This window comes from Equus przewalskii, chromosome 4 (assembly GCF_037783145.1).
Source record: "Equus przewalskii isolate Varuska chromosome 4, EquPr2, whole genome shotgun sequence".
Taxonomy (NCBI): domain Eukaryota; kingdom Metazoa; phylum Chordata; class Mammalia; order Perissodactyla; family Equidae; genus Equus; species Equus przewalskii.
Window position 1 is genome coordinate 25022683 of NC_091834.1, and position 16134 is coordinate 25038816.

A 16134-nucleotide genomic window follows, 5' to 3' on the forward strand; every position below is an offset into this window, starting at 1 on the left:
TCCTCTTTTTGCTGAGGAAGACTGGCCCTGAGCTAACATCCATGTCCATCTTCCTCTATTTTATGTGGAATGCTGCCACGGTGTGGCTTGACAAGTGGTGCATAGGTCTGCACCCAGGATCTGAACTAGCAAACCCTAGGCCTCTGAAGCAGAACGTGGGAACTTAACCGCTGCGTCACGGGGCAAGCCCCCCAAAAATGTCAAGATTTTAACAATATTCTGTACTATATTAAGAATTTTGTTAAATGCAAATGATTTTCTAACAAATTACACTTGTGGACCCCATAGCTGGAAGGTATTTTGATGGGTAGTTACAATCAGCTCTTGATTATCTGACAATAAATTATAGGTAGTGGTGACACACACATTCTGCCTTCCTCTAACCACACATTTGGGCCCTAGGGCATTAGCAGTTTGCATAGATTCAGCCACTATAAACAAATGCTAACAGTGATCAAATGAAATTGTATTTAGAAAGGTAAATATGCTGCCCAAGAAAACCATATAAGTCCTCCCAACATGCTATCAATGTAGTCCTTTGATTCTGTGCATTTTCAATGTCTGAAACAGCCATCCCATCCCCCTAGTGCACCCACAAGCCTACTCTGAAGATCTCAGAACAGAGCTGTTAGAAATGCGTCCTGGTGGTCAACTTTTGACTGCACGTCAGAAAATATTTTCATATAAATTATGTTCCAAAAGCTCATTTGTGAGTTGGTTATTTGAAACATGGCATGTCTTTCTAGGGGTATGTGTCAGAATCGCCTGGAGAGAATATTTCAAACTGTATTTTCATTCCTTCTTCCTAAGTATTCTTATTCCTTTCTAAGACTAAGCATCATTTATATAACTAAACCACAGTTTATCCACTTGTTTCTCAGTTGTTTCTGGTTTTTTACTATTATGACTAAGCTGCTATGAACATTCTTACACAGGTGTTTTTGTAGACATATGTTTTTATTTCTTTTGGGCCAATACCTAGGAATGGAATTGCTGCATCAGAGGGTAGGTGTATATTTAGTTTTGTAAGAAACTGACAGACCTTTTCTCAGAGTGGTTGTACCATTTTACGTTTCATCAACAAGTTACGAGAGTTCTGGTTGCTCTGCATCTTTGCCAACACTTGGTGTTAAAAGTCTTTTTAATTTTATTCTGGTGGGTATTTCATCATGGTTTTAATTTGCATCTGCCTGGTGATTAATGCTGGTAGTAGTTTTGCTTGTGTTTATGCGTCATTTTTCTGTTTTCCTTTGTCAACTGTTCATATCTTTTACTCACATTGTTTTATGCTTTTTTGTTTGTTTTTATTACTGAGTTGTAAGAATTCTTCATGTGTTCTGGTATTAGCAGTTGTATGTTTTGCAAATAATTTCTCCCAGTCTGTGGCTGGCCTAATCTCATTCTTTATGGTATCTTTTGATGAATAGAGTTTTTAATTCTCATAAAGTCTATTTTATCAGTTTTTTTTTTTTTTTAAAGCTTGGCACCTGAGCTAACAACTGTTGCCAATCTTCTTTTTTTTTTCTTTTTTTCTCCCCAAATCCCCCCCAGTATGTAGTTGTATCCTTTAGTTGTGGGTCCTTCTAGCTGTGGGATGCCGCCTCAACATGGCCTGATGAGTGGTGCCATGTCCACGCCCAGGATCCAAACCAGCAAAACCTTGGGCCTCCAAAGTGGAGCACGTAAACTTAACCACTCGGCCTCGGGTCCGGCCCCTATTTTATCAGTTTTTAAAAGGGTTAATTACTTTCTGTATCTTATCTAAGAAATTTTACTTACCCTCAGGTTATACAGATAATATTCTCCTACAAGCTTCATGGATTTAGATTTTACACTTAGTAGAACTATGATCTGTCTCAAACTGAGGTTTGTTGCTACATGAGGTAAGGAGTGAGGTTCTTTTTTTCAACCATAGAGATATCTCATTGTTCCCACATCATTTGTTAGAAGGACTTTTATTTACCCCATTTGATTGATTTGATGCCTTTGTCAAAAATCAGATGACCTGGGGCTGGCCCTGTGGCCGAGTGGTTAAGTTCATCTCCACTTAGGCGGCCCAGGGTTTCACCACTTCAGATCCTGGGCGTGGATCTGGCACTGCTCGTCAAACCATGTTGAGGTGGCATCCCACATGCCACAACTAGAAGAACCTACAACTAGAGTATACAAGTCTGTGCTGGGGGGCTTTGGGGAGAAGAAGAAGGAAAAAAAAGATTAGCAACAGATGTTAGCTCAGGACCAATCTTTTAAAAAAAAGAAAAAATGTTCTCTTACTTTAGCATGTTTTTCTATCATCATGGCACTATTTTATTTTGATTACTCTAGCTTTTGTAAGTTTTGAAGTCAAGTAGTTTAGGACTTCCAACTTTGTTCTTTTTCAGAATTGCTTTGAATATTCTAGGTTCTTTGCATTTCCATGTAAATTTTAGAATCAGTTTGTCAACTTCTACAAGAGAGTCCTGTTGGGATTGTGAGTGAGATTGTATTGAATCTATATGTCAACTTTAGTAGAATTGACGTCTTAATATTAAGCCTTTTATCCACAAATATGGTATACCTCTCCATTTATTTACATTTTCTTTCATTTCTGTCAGCAGAATTTTATAGTTTTATATAGATGTCTTTATATTTACAGTGTGTCTCTTTATGGTTGGGACTTGTCTTAACAATCCAGTCTGACACTCTCAGCCTTTAATTTGGAATGTTTAGCTCATATATAGTTAATGTAATTATTTGTATGAGTGGCTTTAGCTCTGCCATTTTTCCATTTGGCTTCTTATGGCTTCGTTTTGGGATTTTTTTCCTCCTCTGTTTTCCTTTCTTGTCATTTTAGGGAGGTAGGAGAGATTAATTGAATATTTTTCTAGAATTCCATTTTAATTTCTCCATTGACTCTTTAACTGTATCTATTTGTACATTTTTTTTCCAGTGGTTGCTATAGGGATTGCAATATACATTCTTAACTTTTCACAATCTATGTAGAGTTAACATTATACCACTTTACATAAAATATAAGAAAGTAGTAAGTGTATAGTTCCTTTTAGCCCAGTTCTTTACACTATATCTCATACATGTCAACAAATCTTATAAAACCCCAATATAATGTTATCATTTTTGCTTTTTAAATAGTCCTGTGTATTTTAAAGAAATTAAGACAAACAGAACATTGGTTTTTGATATTTATTTATGTATTTCCCATTCAGTGTTCTTTATTTCTTCCTGAAGATCAGATTTCTGGTTGGTATTATTCCTATCAGTCTGAAAAACTTCCTTTAGCATTTTTTCTGGTCCAGGTTGGGTGACAACAAATTAACTTTCATTTATCTTAAACTTGTCTTTATTGCACCTCATTCTTTAAAGATATTTTTGCTGGATATAGAATTCTAGATTGACAGTCTTGTTTCCCTTTCAGTCCTTTAAAGATACTGTTCCATTTCTTTCTGGCCTCCCTTGTTTCTGATGAGCAGTTAGTTATTCTTTATCCTGTTCTCTTATATGTAGTGTGTTTTTTTCTGGAAGCTTTCAAGATTTCCTCTTAATTTTTGGTTTTCAGTTCTTTTTTATGTACTGTCAATGAAAATAATCCATAACCAATCTATAAATGAAAATTTGGGTGAGTTTATTCTGAGCTTAAATTTGAGGATTATAACCTGGGGCCTTTCTTCCTGAAGGAAGAAAGGGCACCAAAGAAGTGGGGTGCACAGAGTGGTTATATACCCCCAGAGAGGATGTTTCACATAGGATTGAAATGTCCCTTTTACAATAGTTGCGAGACTGCTCTGTCGGCACAGCAATTGATGGAAACAGCAGGTAGGTCTTCTGTCTCAGTGAACACAGCAGGGTGGCAGTGTGTTGTCTCCAGCTGAGTGGTCACAGGTGAGCTGGGTGGTCAGAGGGGAGTGCAGCAATCAGTTCCTAGCCTAAGGAAAAATGCTTATCCCTAAGGAAATGCTAATGTGGGGGGAAGTTGCACCTTTATCTCAAGGGCCTTTGTTCTGGCCATAGGAAATGTCTAAGCAGATATGCAATGCGTGCTCAATAGCCACAGTCAGGCCCTTTTGGAAAAAAGAAAGTCAGGCCGAATTAGGTTTATACCAAATGGCTTCCTCATATACTCCAATATATCCTATTGCTTACCATTTTTATTTGTCAGTACCTATGTGTATCCATTTATATTTATCCTGCTTGAAATCCCTTAAGCCTCTTAAACTTATAATTGTACCTTTCACTACATTTGGTAAATATTTGACCTTTATTTTCTAACAAGCCTCTGAAACTTTTATTTTTCTTTTCTGTAATTCAGATTGGATAATTTCTATTTATCCAGCTTCATATTCACTAATGATTTCTTCTCTTATGTCTGGTCTGCTATTAAACCTACCCAATAAATTTTTTATTTCACCTATTGATGTTTTTCCATTTCCAGAATACCTGTTTCTTTTTCATACTGCCATTTCCTCTGAGAGTTCCAAACTGTGCATTGATTATCAGATTATCAGTATAGTTTCCTTTTCATTCTTAAAGATGTTTAATAACTGTCTAAAATCCTTGTCTGTTTTCAACCTTTGAGTCATCTCAGCATTAGTCCATTTTGTAACATGAGCAGATAGGTTCAGAGAAGTCACAGTGACGTACTCAAAGTCACACGGTTAGTAGTTGTGGAAGAGGGAATCCAACCCAGTCTTCTGATTCCAGATCCTTTATGTTTTCATCTGCACTCTCTCTCCAAACTGTTTGTCATGACACTTCCCTGGGAAATTTACCATTTGAGAGAAGTATTATGGATAAACAAACAGATTTTCTGGCCAAGTTATAATTGCTACAATGTGGAGAAGACAAACCTGTGATTAAATCTTGGAGCTTTTTCCCATAATCTTTAAATTCTCAAATGTCTCACTATTAAAAGTAGCCCCACACTCAGAGCATGCATATATATGATGGTAGTGGGGGTGGGGTGGAAGTGCTACTGGTGCAGGTAAAACAAGGTGGCCTTATGGGCACACCTCTAACAGCCTCAGTCTTACAGGGCGAACAGGGACAGCAGGAAGGGAATCTCATTGGTTTCCCTTTCAACACTCACATATGCCTGGGCTACCACTAGAAAACAGCAAATCAGGTGTCTTTAGGCCTGACCTTCCTCTCAGTATGATTTCAGGACACAGCCACTAAAACAATCGCTTTTCACCTATTAGCTTTGACCAAGTATTTCTTCAGGATAAGAAAAGGTGTTTCCCTTTATAGCTCATTTTAAGAGGCTTAAGATGCAAATGACAGGGTAAAGTATTTTTGCTGGCATGATAACATGGAAAGAATAAGAGTTAATGATGCTGAAGAGTACTTAGCACTTACTGTGTGCCAGGCACTGTGCTAAGATCTTCTTGTGTATTATCTTATTTTAACCCCCACTAGCCACTGAGATGAAGAACTAGTATCCTTTTATAGTTGAGAAAGCTAAGATGGAAGATATTAAGTCACTTATCTAAAACCACACTGTTAAAAGGTGACAGAATGAGATTCAAACTGAGGCAGTCTGACCCAGAGCCCACATTTCAGTTGCTTTCATAACTCAGTCTTGCTTCTGACACTGAGTAGATTGTACATCGGGAGAGTGGCTGAAATGCAAATATGCCTCTTTTTCGCCCACTACAGACACTGATCATAGTTCAGCCTTTTTTTTTTGTTCCTTCAGCTTCAGAGCCTTCTCAACTGGGTGCCCAGAAGATCACTACATATTGGACACAAGAAGATGAGTCCTATTTGTCATCCCCAAGGACATCATCTCTCATGACCTTTTTGACTCTAATTTATTGTCTAAAACTCATTTGCACTAGGTTGGAATGAGTTAAACAGGTGAAGATTACTAATAACAGATTCTGAGGAAAGGACCAGAGAAACAAAATAAATGAAACGTGAGAAGAATATTTAAAAGGGAATGTAGGGAGGCAAAACAGACAGCTTCCTCTTGCCAGGCATTTGCCTTCCCTGCACCTGCATACCAACCACTTGATGGAGACGGTGCCATTAAATTCTGCAACCCAGCCTGCCTACTCCTGGGATTGTGGAAAGCTCTGCGCAGGCCTCCTTGTGATGGGTGCCAGATCTTGAGGTCTTGTTGACATGTGGCTGACCTGGGACATGGAGTATTCTTGACCTAGATGACAGGACATCGTGGAATCATCATTCCCTCAGCTGCCTCCTACATGAGCAGAAGTTTTAGAGCTACAGGGTGTGTGCTCCAGGAAGCACAGAGTGGTTTCTTTGTGACAAGACATCTTACCAAAGAGATCTGGTAGCTTTCATTTTAATTTTTTGAACTAAGTTTTAGAGTTACTTTTGTAAAACTGTGAACTAGAAGGACAGGGGAATAGATGGACAGATTGAGATTGTAAGGTACTCCAGTGTGGGGTTGCTTGTGTGTCTGTTTGTTTTTTATCCCCAGTGCATTTCAGGTTTCCTAATGCCATGCAATTTTCTAACCAGCAAGGAAAAATACTTTGCTAACTCTTTATTGAAAACATCTTTTTAACTCTGCCTTGTTGTTCATCATCTAGGTTTTTAAGGAGGAGAAGTACTTGAAAGATGCCATGGAGTGCAGTGATGTGATTTGGCAGCGAGGTTTGCTACGGAAGGGCTATGGGATCTGCCATGGGACTTCCGGAAATGGCTACTCTTTCTTGTCCCTTTACCATCTCACGCAGGATAGAAAGTACCTCTACCGAGCTTGTAAGGTAAGGACACTTCTATCCAGACAACTGCTGAACACTCCAGAACATTCACAAAGTCCAAAAGTACAGCTTCTTTCCTTCTCCTAACCTGTTTCTCCCAACTGTGCAGTTTCTTCTGTTTCTTTTGGCGCAGCCTTGTCCCTAGTTTCTCTGTGCCACAGTGATCCTGCCTATAAAATGGGGCTTTGAAATGGAAATGAGTTCTGAGGACACAAGTTCTGGAGTCACACTACCTCATTAGAATTCCTCTGTGCCATTTATTAGCTTTATGACTCTGGGTATGTTTTTCCTTCAAGCCTCAGTTTCTTCATCTGTAAAAATAGGGGGGAAATACTACCCATCTCTTCTTGTTCCAAGAAGAATGATCTGAGATAATGTGCAGATGATCTATAATTGCCCCTACTTAAAATTCAATGGTTTCCCATTGCACTGTGAACAAAACCCACAGTCCTCCCCCGAGTTTACAGAGCCCTGTATGCTTTGGCCTTCCCCTGTTTCTCCCCCTGCATCACTTCGTCATATCCCTCTTTTGAGCCCACCACATTCCATGCTACAGCCATGCTGCCCCCACCTCTCCACAGGGTGGAGCATGCCACACTGTCCTCTTTGAACCTTTTATTAGCTGTTTCATCCGTCAAGAATGCCCTTCCCCTGAAATTTGTATGGCAATCCTCACCATTCCAGTCTCAGCTTATATGATGTTCTTAGGGCCTCTGAGATCTCCCAAGTAAAAGAATCAGTCATTCAACTTGTATTTCTGCTTGTTTCTTGAGTATGTTGCACCAGTAGAATATAAGCTCCATGATCTTATTTGTCTAGGTCACTACCCTACACCAGTGCTGGCACCAAGTGGAATAATAATAAATGTGTATTGAATGTGTGAAAATGAATGGCACAAAGCAAGACTCAGTAAATGTTTTCTAGTGAATTTTTTACTATACACATTTCACAAAATATAGTTTTATAGATATGGAAAAAAGGTTGAAAGAAAATACTCCAAAATGTTTACAATGACTCTTGATAATGGAGGCATTATTGGTGACTTATTCTTTATATTTTCTGGACAGTGAACATCTGTTACTATTATGAAACCTTTTCTCAACCCGAATATAAGAGACCCCTTCCCTGTCTAAGGGAATAGACCCCTGAGACACATGCCTGCTGTAGTACCCAAACTCACAAAGAGGCACATGCAGAAGAGAGCAGATGCCTAACCTGGACGTTTTAGGGGGTTCAGATGACATTTAGGCCAAGACCTAAAGGATAGCTAGAAATTTAGCAGAGAGGGATGAGTAAAACTGTTAAAAGGAGAAGAAACTACTTGTCCCAAGGCCTGGAGGTGTGAGGCACCCAGGCAGACCGTATGAAGTTCATGTGGCCGGAGCAGAGCAGAAGATAGAGAGGTGAGGAGCAGCCCAATTTGTTAATAATCATCAGAGTAGATGGTTCAGTAAATCTGAGGAATTGGGAAAGACTTTTGGAGGGTGAGACACAGCTAATTTTTTAAAGATGAAGAGTTTTTCAGGTGGACAGGAAGAGGTGGCCTGGGGAGGGGGAGCACATTCCTGATAGGAGGATAGTTCCTGCACAGCCACAGAGGCATGGAACAGCTCCATGATCCTGAAACTGTATACCTCAGTGTTGGGATAGAGCAGAGGTCAAAAGGTGAAGTCAGACAGGTGGGCAGAGGCCAAAGGAGGTTAGTCCTTTTCTGTAGTCAGGAGTTTTCAACCTGGTTACACCTTAGAACCACGGGAAAACTTTCAAAGAGAGCTTGGAGCCACCCCAGACCACGTCAGTGAGGGGCCGGGCTCCACAGGTGGTTCTCATAACCAGCCCATGTGAGTGCTGATCTGGAGGGGTATGTAAGCCGTGGCCAGACTCCCCATTAGAAACAGTGCCGGGTCACGGGAAAGAATGAGAGTGAGGTTAGGTTTCCTCAAATTGTTATTTAATAATTAACACAAGAAATGTTGAGTTGTGAACCAAAGCATTGGCTGTGATAGTAAAGAGGAGAGATTTAGAAACACTTAGGATGTTGAGCCCACAGAATTTATTGGGGTTTTTTTCAATGTGGAAAAGATGGAAATATCTGAATGTCTTCCTATCATCTGACTAGGGAAACTAGATAGATGATACATCAGACACGCTAAGAGAGGGAGCAGATTTGGAGGGTAGAAAGCAAAATAAGTTTTATTTTATATGTGCTGAATTTGATATTCTTTGTTTATTACTTATGATTCTTTGTATACAAATGACAAGGAAATTAAGTTAGCTTAAGCAAAAAAGAGAAAGTTATAATGATATAAAAATCCCATTGATGAGGCTTAAGAAGGAAGGGTCAGGGAGCTCAAGGGAAACTGCTGAGAGCTGAGGGAGGAGTTTTAAAGATGAAGAAGGTGGTCAGGCAGCAGTGCTCCAGGCAGTGGAGTAGACAGGGAGCTGTGGCGAGAGAGCAACAAAGTGCAGGTTGAGTTTCCCAGGAGTGGGACTAAGAATGGCTGGGACCAGATGAAGCTGAGTGGTTTCCAGGTAAGGCCAGAGAAGCAGCCAGGGAAGCCAGTAGCTGATTCTGAATGCAGTTTCAGAGCCAGGGTTTTTAATCTGGATAGAGCAAGTGTTTCAAGTTACTTCAGGAATGATCACCTGTAAAGGCAGGAGGAGGCAGGTGCCTAGAAAAGACAGAAGGTGGTGGTTGTTTGTTTTCTACTTCAGTCTTCCCTACAACCTTCTGAGGTAGGTATCGCCTTACAGGTGAGGAAGCAGGCATAGAGAAGTGACATAACTTGCCAGGCTTCTCCCAGCTGAGAAGGGGTGGCTGGAGTCCCTCCCAGAGCCCGCTCTCCTAATTTCTCTACTGCCCAGAATCTTCTTTCTCTGATTCTTAGCGACATCATTGCAGTGTCTTATTTGTTGCCTTTTCACCGAGTCAAATCTCCACTCTTAAAAATAAATACCTTTTTTCTTAGTTTGCAGAGTGGTGTCTAGAATATGGAGCACATGGGTGCCGCATTCCTGACAGACCCTATTCTCTTTTTGAAGGTAAGACTGAGGAAACGAGTCCAAGTGTAAATATCTGAGTGAGTGGATCTGGTGCTCCTGTCTCTTGGGACTAGCAGTGTTACATTCACTCTTCCTAGAGTTGTAACTCCACAATTCTCAAAAAGCTGTGAGCAAAGTCATTTGCTGCTGAAAATTGTATCGTTTCTTTACCTTACCTATTTTGTGCTCCTGTGAATGTCTTCCAAGTGTTTTTAGATCTTTTGTGAAATATATACGCAGACAGAGCATAGAATGTTTGCAGCCCGGTAAACAGAAGAAATAACAAGTTTACTCCTCTGCATTTCATCTGTAATCTTGTGTTTTTCCTGTGATCTGTTCACAGGAAACCTAGTAATTTATTTAAATATATTTAATTATTTAAGTTAGGGAAAGAGGTATAACTAATGTTAGTAACTAGAAATGTTAATAGTTAAAAAACAAGAGAATATTGAAGACAGCAAATACAACATTTACAGTCTGCTGCAGGCACAATATATAGAATATAATTCAGGAAAACAAAATAGAAGTCCTGCAAAGAGACTCATGTATTTTTTATATTATGTGTTTATATGTGTGTGTGTGTGTGTGTATGAACTGGATAATTTGTAACATAGGCCACAAAAATCAAAGGGCAAAGGTTGAATGATGTTAGGATAAATTGATGATAACTTTTAATTACTTTAGAGCCACATCTGATACTAATTCCAAAATAAACTTCAGAAAGAATAAATGATTGAATGTTTTTTTAAATATCAAATAGTAGATGGGTGTTTAATTTAGTCAAATGCTTTTCTGTATCAGTTGATAAGATCATATGATCTTTTTTCTTCTCTAGGCTATTAATATTGTGGGTTACATTGGTTGATTTTCAAATATTAAGCCAGCCTTGCATCTCTAGAATAAATCTGACTTGGTCATAGTTTACAATTCTTTTTAAACGTTGCAGAATTGTATTGACCCATATTTTGCTCAGGATTTTTGCATCTGTGTTCATGAGGAATACTGGCCTTTAGTTTTTCTTTTTTGTACTATCTTTGGTTTTGGTGTCAGGGTAATACTGAACTAATAAACTGTACTGAGAAATATCCTCTCCTTTTCTGTTTTCTGTAACAGATTGTGCATTAATTGGTGGAATAATTGGTGTTAATTCTAATTTAAATGTTTGGTAGAATTCTCCAGTGAAAGCTTCTGGATTTCTTGTTTGGGAGTTTTAGAATTATAAGTTCAATTTGTTTAATAGTTTATAGGGCTGTTCAAGTTATCTATTTCATATTCGGTGAGTTTTGTAGTTTGTATTTTCGAGATATTGCTCCATTTTACCTGTGGTGTCAAATTTATGTGTGTAAAGCTGTGGTAGTATTGCTTTATTACCCTTTTGATGTCTGAATTTTCTGTAGTGATATGCCCTGTTTTATTTCTTAATTTATTTTTTAATCACATAATCGAAATATAGGCAGAAAATAGAGCATTTGTCATTATCTTTCGCAGAATAAGATCTTTCTAATATTCAAAGAAATCATAATGAAAAAATATTTCTCAGAATAAAAATTTTAGACTTTTATATCATAAAAATGCAATGTGTTTGCATCAGATGTACCAGAGTAATACCTGAACTCTAAATCGAGTTCATTCAAAAATTCTAGTTTATAATGGCAACTTCAAAGCCCCACTAGGTAAAAATCTTTGAATGTACAGCTCCCTAAAGACTGGGAAGTCATTAGATTCATTTGTTTCCCTGTGCCTCGCAAGGGCTGTTAGTACGCACTAACTGGATTCTTGTAGGCTGGTGGAGAGTAGTTATACTGAATGTCCATGTGGAGGCCACTAGGTAGGCAGGGTTGCTGACACCTGTGACACCTCCTGCAAGAGCTCTCTCCTGCCCAAGTGCTCCAACCAGGTGAACCTGCTGTCCCATCCCACCAAACAAAAACTCAGGGGTCATTTCGGCATGGCCTTCTCTAGGGCCCTTCCTGAAACTACAGGGTCACTGCCTATCTCTAATGGGTTCTAATTGGTCACTGGTTTTCAGAGTTTTTAAATAAGCTGCTGGAACCCTTTCTTCAAACATGAACTTATAGGGAAGGCTGGGAGCAACCCAAATGTAGCAAAACAGGTACCGACACACACAAAACATGAACATCACAAAAACATTGAGGGAAGAAGCCAGACACAACAGGTTATGTACTATGTGGTTCCGTTCCTATGACTTTCTGAAACAGGCAACACTAATCTGTGGTGGGGATGATGGCAAGACAGACTGGAGAGGGATCCACAGGGACTTCCTCGGGGAGATGATAGAGGTAGTCCATCGCTTGACAGGGTGTGGTTTATACAGGGTGTGTGCCTTTGTCACAACTCAGTTAAGTACACCGAAGACCTGTGCGTGTCATTGTATGTAAATTTTACATCAAAAGAAAAACTACAAATGACAGACACCCAACAGGGGAGGAATTGTGCTGATTGGAGAGGGAGGTAGAGTCCTGGAGGCTGGAGTGGCTGGTGGCTTCCCTCGCCCCACCCTCACCCCCTCCTCAAGAGCCTCTGGATGTCCTCAAGCAAGAACCTGCTTGGTTCCTGCAGTGATTTTGGGTGGGATTTTGACCAAAGCAAATAAAGTTTGTTTTAAAATAATATTCTTAAAACTTAAAGAAGCTATAAAATGCAACTTTTTGTTTGGAATAAGAATATAAAAGCTCTGAGAGAGGAAGTTTTGTATGTTGAAATATCATAATAGCAGCACCCATAAATTTTGGTAGTTTGATCTCATGATTCTGTGAGATCATCTTAAAGTTTCAAGATACAAGATTAAAGCCCAGAAACCAATTTTTTAAAAATAGGATTGTACAAAAACTGATATCATTACCTGCTGGGTGCTAATGTAAGGATTTCTTTCCTTTTTTTATAAAATCGTCTTTAAAGTCCTGAACACTGTTTCCCACATGCTTACAGCCCCAGTAAAGGAAATGATTACAGATCACTGTGTGTCAGACTTGCCCCTCCTGTCTGTCTTAACAGGATCCACATTTTACATTGCAGGCATGGCTGGCGCGATTCACTTTCTCTCTGACGTCCTCGTTCCGGAGACATCACGGTTTCCAGCGTTTGAACTTGGCTCTTCACAGAGAGACAAAAAGGTGCAAAAAGACTACTAAGACACCTGTTTGGACCAAAAGACACCAGATTGCTTAGTGCGTGACACAGAACCAACTGTGAATCCTGAAAGGGGGAAAAAAGGAGAAGTAGACACCGTCACAGGCCCACTTGTGTTGCCAAGACCCTCAAGTTAGAGCATGAGTGACAGAAACCATCCCATCAGCGTTGTGTGACAGTGTTCCCCTCACTGGTGTAAAATATGAATTCTTCACATCCAGTTCAGTGTAGTGTTGCATGTTTCTTGGTACTTGTTGTCTGTAGGGGTAAGTTGTTCTAAACGGAAAACTCTCCTCTTTCTGTGAGCCTGGAGCTGACCATGCCTGAGAGCATGGCACAGCCTCTTCTCTGTATATAGTATCTAAAGTGGGATGGCTTTGATATTGACACACAGTGAATAGTTGGGTGGTGTCTCTTCTGTATCAGAAAGGTGCTCTAGGGTGATATCCTACTGATAATGCTTTTTCAGCATTTTCTGTGGGAACCTTTCAGATGAGCAAGAGGGAAAGACCACTCCAAAAATTGAAAAGAAACACAACAGATAAGAGGGGGTTTTACTGGAATGGTTGAGGGGGTAAGCCTTTCCACAAGGAAGTTGAATGCTCCCTCTGTGTCTTGCGTTCACCTTAGTGCTTTTACAAAGCCACAGAGGGTGCATTGCAGCCACTCTCAGCAGAGGAATCAGGCACTTGGTGTGAAGTTCCGAAGGCTCTTTGCAGTCCACAGCAGCAGTGCCCAGGGAGTGGACTTCATGACAGCAGGACAACACCCCAGGGAAGGCTTTTCATGACCACATTGTAAATCAAGTAGCAGTGACCATGCGTTGGCAATTCTAGAGTCTATCTACATTATTAAAACAGGCTGAGCCTCAGTTTTATCAACATCCCAGCTTATTATTATAAGTTCAGTGGCTGCAATTCCAGATACCTGATAAGCAGAAAGATTCAACTGTTCCCATGTCTCTGCAATTAAACTTATTTCAAAATTTAGTAAGTTATCAAAAGTATAAATTTGGGGTTATTTTTTTGTCCACTATTTGGGTGATAAAGTCTCACATTTGGTGAAATGTATTAAGCATAAAAGTACTAGTTTGCATTTGTCCATATGGGAAACATAATCTTCTAACCAAGAAAATCGTGGTATTCTCTGTCTGACGTTTTTTATTTAAAATATGGGCGTTAATGTAGATTGGCATAAGTTTTTAAAAGAGCTTTGTCATCACATTACCAGTGGTCTAGGACTTTTACGTGTGTCTATCTTATGAGCTAAGGCCTGGGTTATAAAAGACAGGATAGGTCTCTCTGATGTCTGGTCCTTGTTTGCAAGGGACAGTCTAGACATTTGTTAGCCCTTGTTTCCACTTCTTTGATAAGGGAGAAAGAAGAACATCAACATGGAAGACAAATATCCTTCATGCATGCAGTTCTTAGGATTTTGGGGGCTGACACCCTAACATATGACCTTCAGTTTCTAAGTGATGCCTCATGAAACTCTTCATTGCAGATACGCTTGTTTCCAAGCCATGACTATTTTCTTCCAAGTAGGTTGACAACTTCTGTGGGTGTAAATCCCCTTGGTTATATTCTAACCGACTTCTGGGCCTAGTAATATGCTTCTCAGGCAGCCCTTGTTAACCTGAAGGCGGAATATACTGTCATGAGTAAGCTGAGGGGTCTGTTTGGCAGAAGAGCTCATGTGATATCAGCACTGCTTCCTCCTCCCCATGCACCTCATCCATACCACACAGGACAGAGCGTATAGTGAGTTCCTGCCTGCTTCACCCATGGCTGCCCTCAAGGCTTCGGCTCAAAGTTGTGCCCAAGCTGTCTCATTTCTCAGGGGAAGCCGGGAGTCCTGCCCAGGAATCACCCTGAGGCCCCCCCATACAGCCTGTCTCAGCAAGAGGGAGGCAGCTCATGGAAGCCCTGATTCTGGCCACATATCTCCAGACCAGAAACAGTGAGGGTGACTCCTAGTTATCTGGGTGTCTCGCCATGTATTTTCATACTTGTTAGGCTTGTTTCTGACTAACACACTAAAGGGAAGATAAAATACTTGTGGAATAAATGGAGGAGATTTTATTTACAGGGTTTTTTTTTTTAAGGTCAGCTGGATTGATGCCTTCATACTTACCCACTAGATGTTAACAGATGTGTAGCTTTGTTATTCTATATGAACTCACTTCCTAGGGTCTGTTACATGGTCCACTACATAATGTTCCAGCTCTCAGTCCCTGTGGCAGAGGAGAAGTGGCATGTACTTCAAAGAACAGAAGACCTACAGAAGTCAGTTTAATAGTTCTAAGTGTCTGAATTCTGACCTCAGAACATCTCACCATGATTTCTTGGATTTGTTTGTGTCCTCCAAGATGTGTCTAAATTTTAAAAATATGTATATGCACAATACCATTTTAAAATTTGAAAGGAAAAAAATTGATGTCCACAAAAAGTGTGTGTGGTTCTTTGGTTTTGTTAGTAAAGACAATTTTGTGGTGATAACTTGTAGGATGTTCATTTGTTCTCACTTCTCTGCCTTTGAGAGTGACGTTGGTTAGGAGTATTAGTCACTGTTCCGAAGATTTCATTCTTCACTTAAAAATATTGCCATTGCTCATGTTATGATGTAATAAGTAATTCATTAGAATGATAGCTTTAGGTCCCTACACATGCATTCTCTTTTAATTCCAACCTGAAACCTGGGTAATTGAGCTTGCATTGTGTGACAGGCCTTCACACTCACTGTCGTCCTTAGTGATGACAGCACTGCTGGAGGTGGGCACTGTTATTATCACTGTTTTACAAATGAAAAAACTGATGGCCTTGCCTACGGTCACAGCTAGAATGAGGGACAGTCCAGAAGCCCATGGTCATACTTCTACCCTTCATGCAGTACCTCTTCCCTTCCATTCTGGATACACAAGGTAGAAAAGTGAAACCTGGGAGAGGCCCTGTGACTTAATAAGGAGCATGAGACTGGGAAATGGAGGAGCAGGGACTCATGAAGGCTTCTTCCTCTGTCCTTGTCACCTGTGCTACCCAACCACCTTTGTGGCTAAGAGGGATCCTCTAACCTTATTCATTGCAATTGTGCAATTGCTTTCAACTTTGTAAGGCAGTTTCACATCTGTTACTTCATTTGCTGAATTCACAAAAGCAGCGATCCAAATTGAAAGTCCATGTTCCCTAAACATTTTTACAGACTTTCCTTCCTCCATTCC

General features: G+C 40.0%; 1 protein-coding gene across 5 annotated transcripts in view; it reads left to right on the top strand.

Annotated features, from left to right (window-relative positions):
• The window catches only part of LANCL2 (LanC like glutathione S-transferase 2), a 98054-nt gene extending 82639 nt beyond the window's left edge, over positions 1-15415 (top strand). For all 5 annotated transcript variants that reach the window (XM_070617277.1, XM_070617279.1, XM_070617280.1 and 2 more), the window contains 3 exons: positions 6552-6728; positions 9695-9767; positions 12804-15415. In XM_070617277.1, coding sequence (XP_070473378.1) covers positions 6552-6728; positions 9695-9767; positions 12804-12919 — 366 coding nt within the window. In that variant the 3' untranslated portion in view covers positions 12920-15415. The remainder of the gene's footprint in view (positions 1-6551; positions 6729-9694; positions 9768-12803) is intronic.
• Positions 15416-16134: the final 719 nt, after the last annotated feature.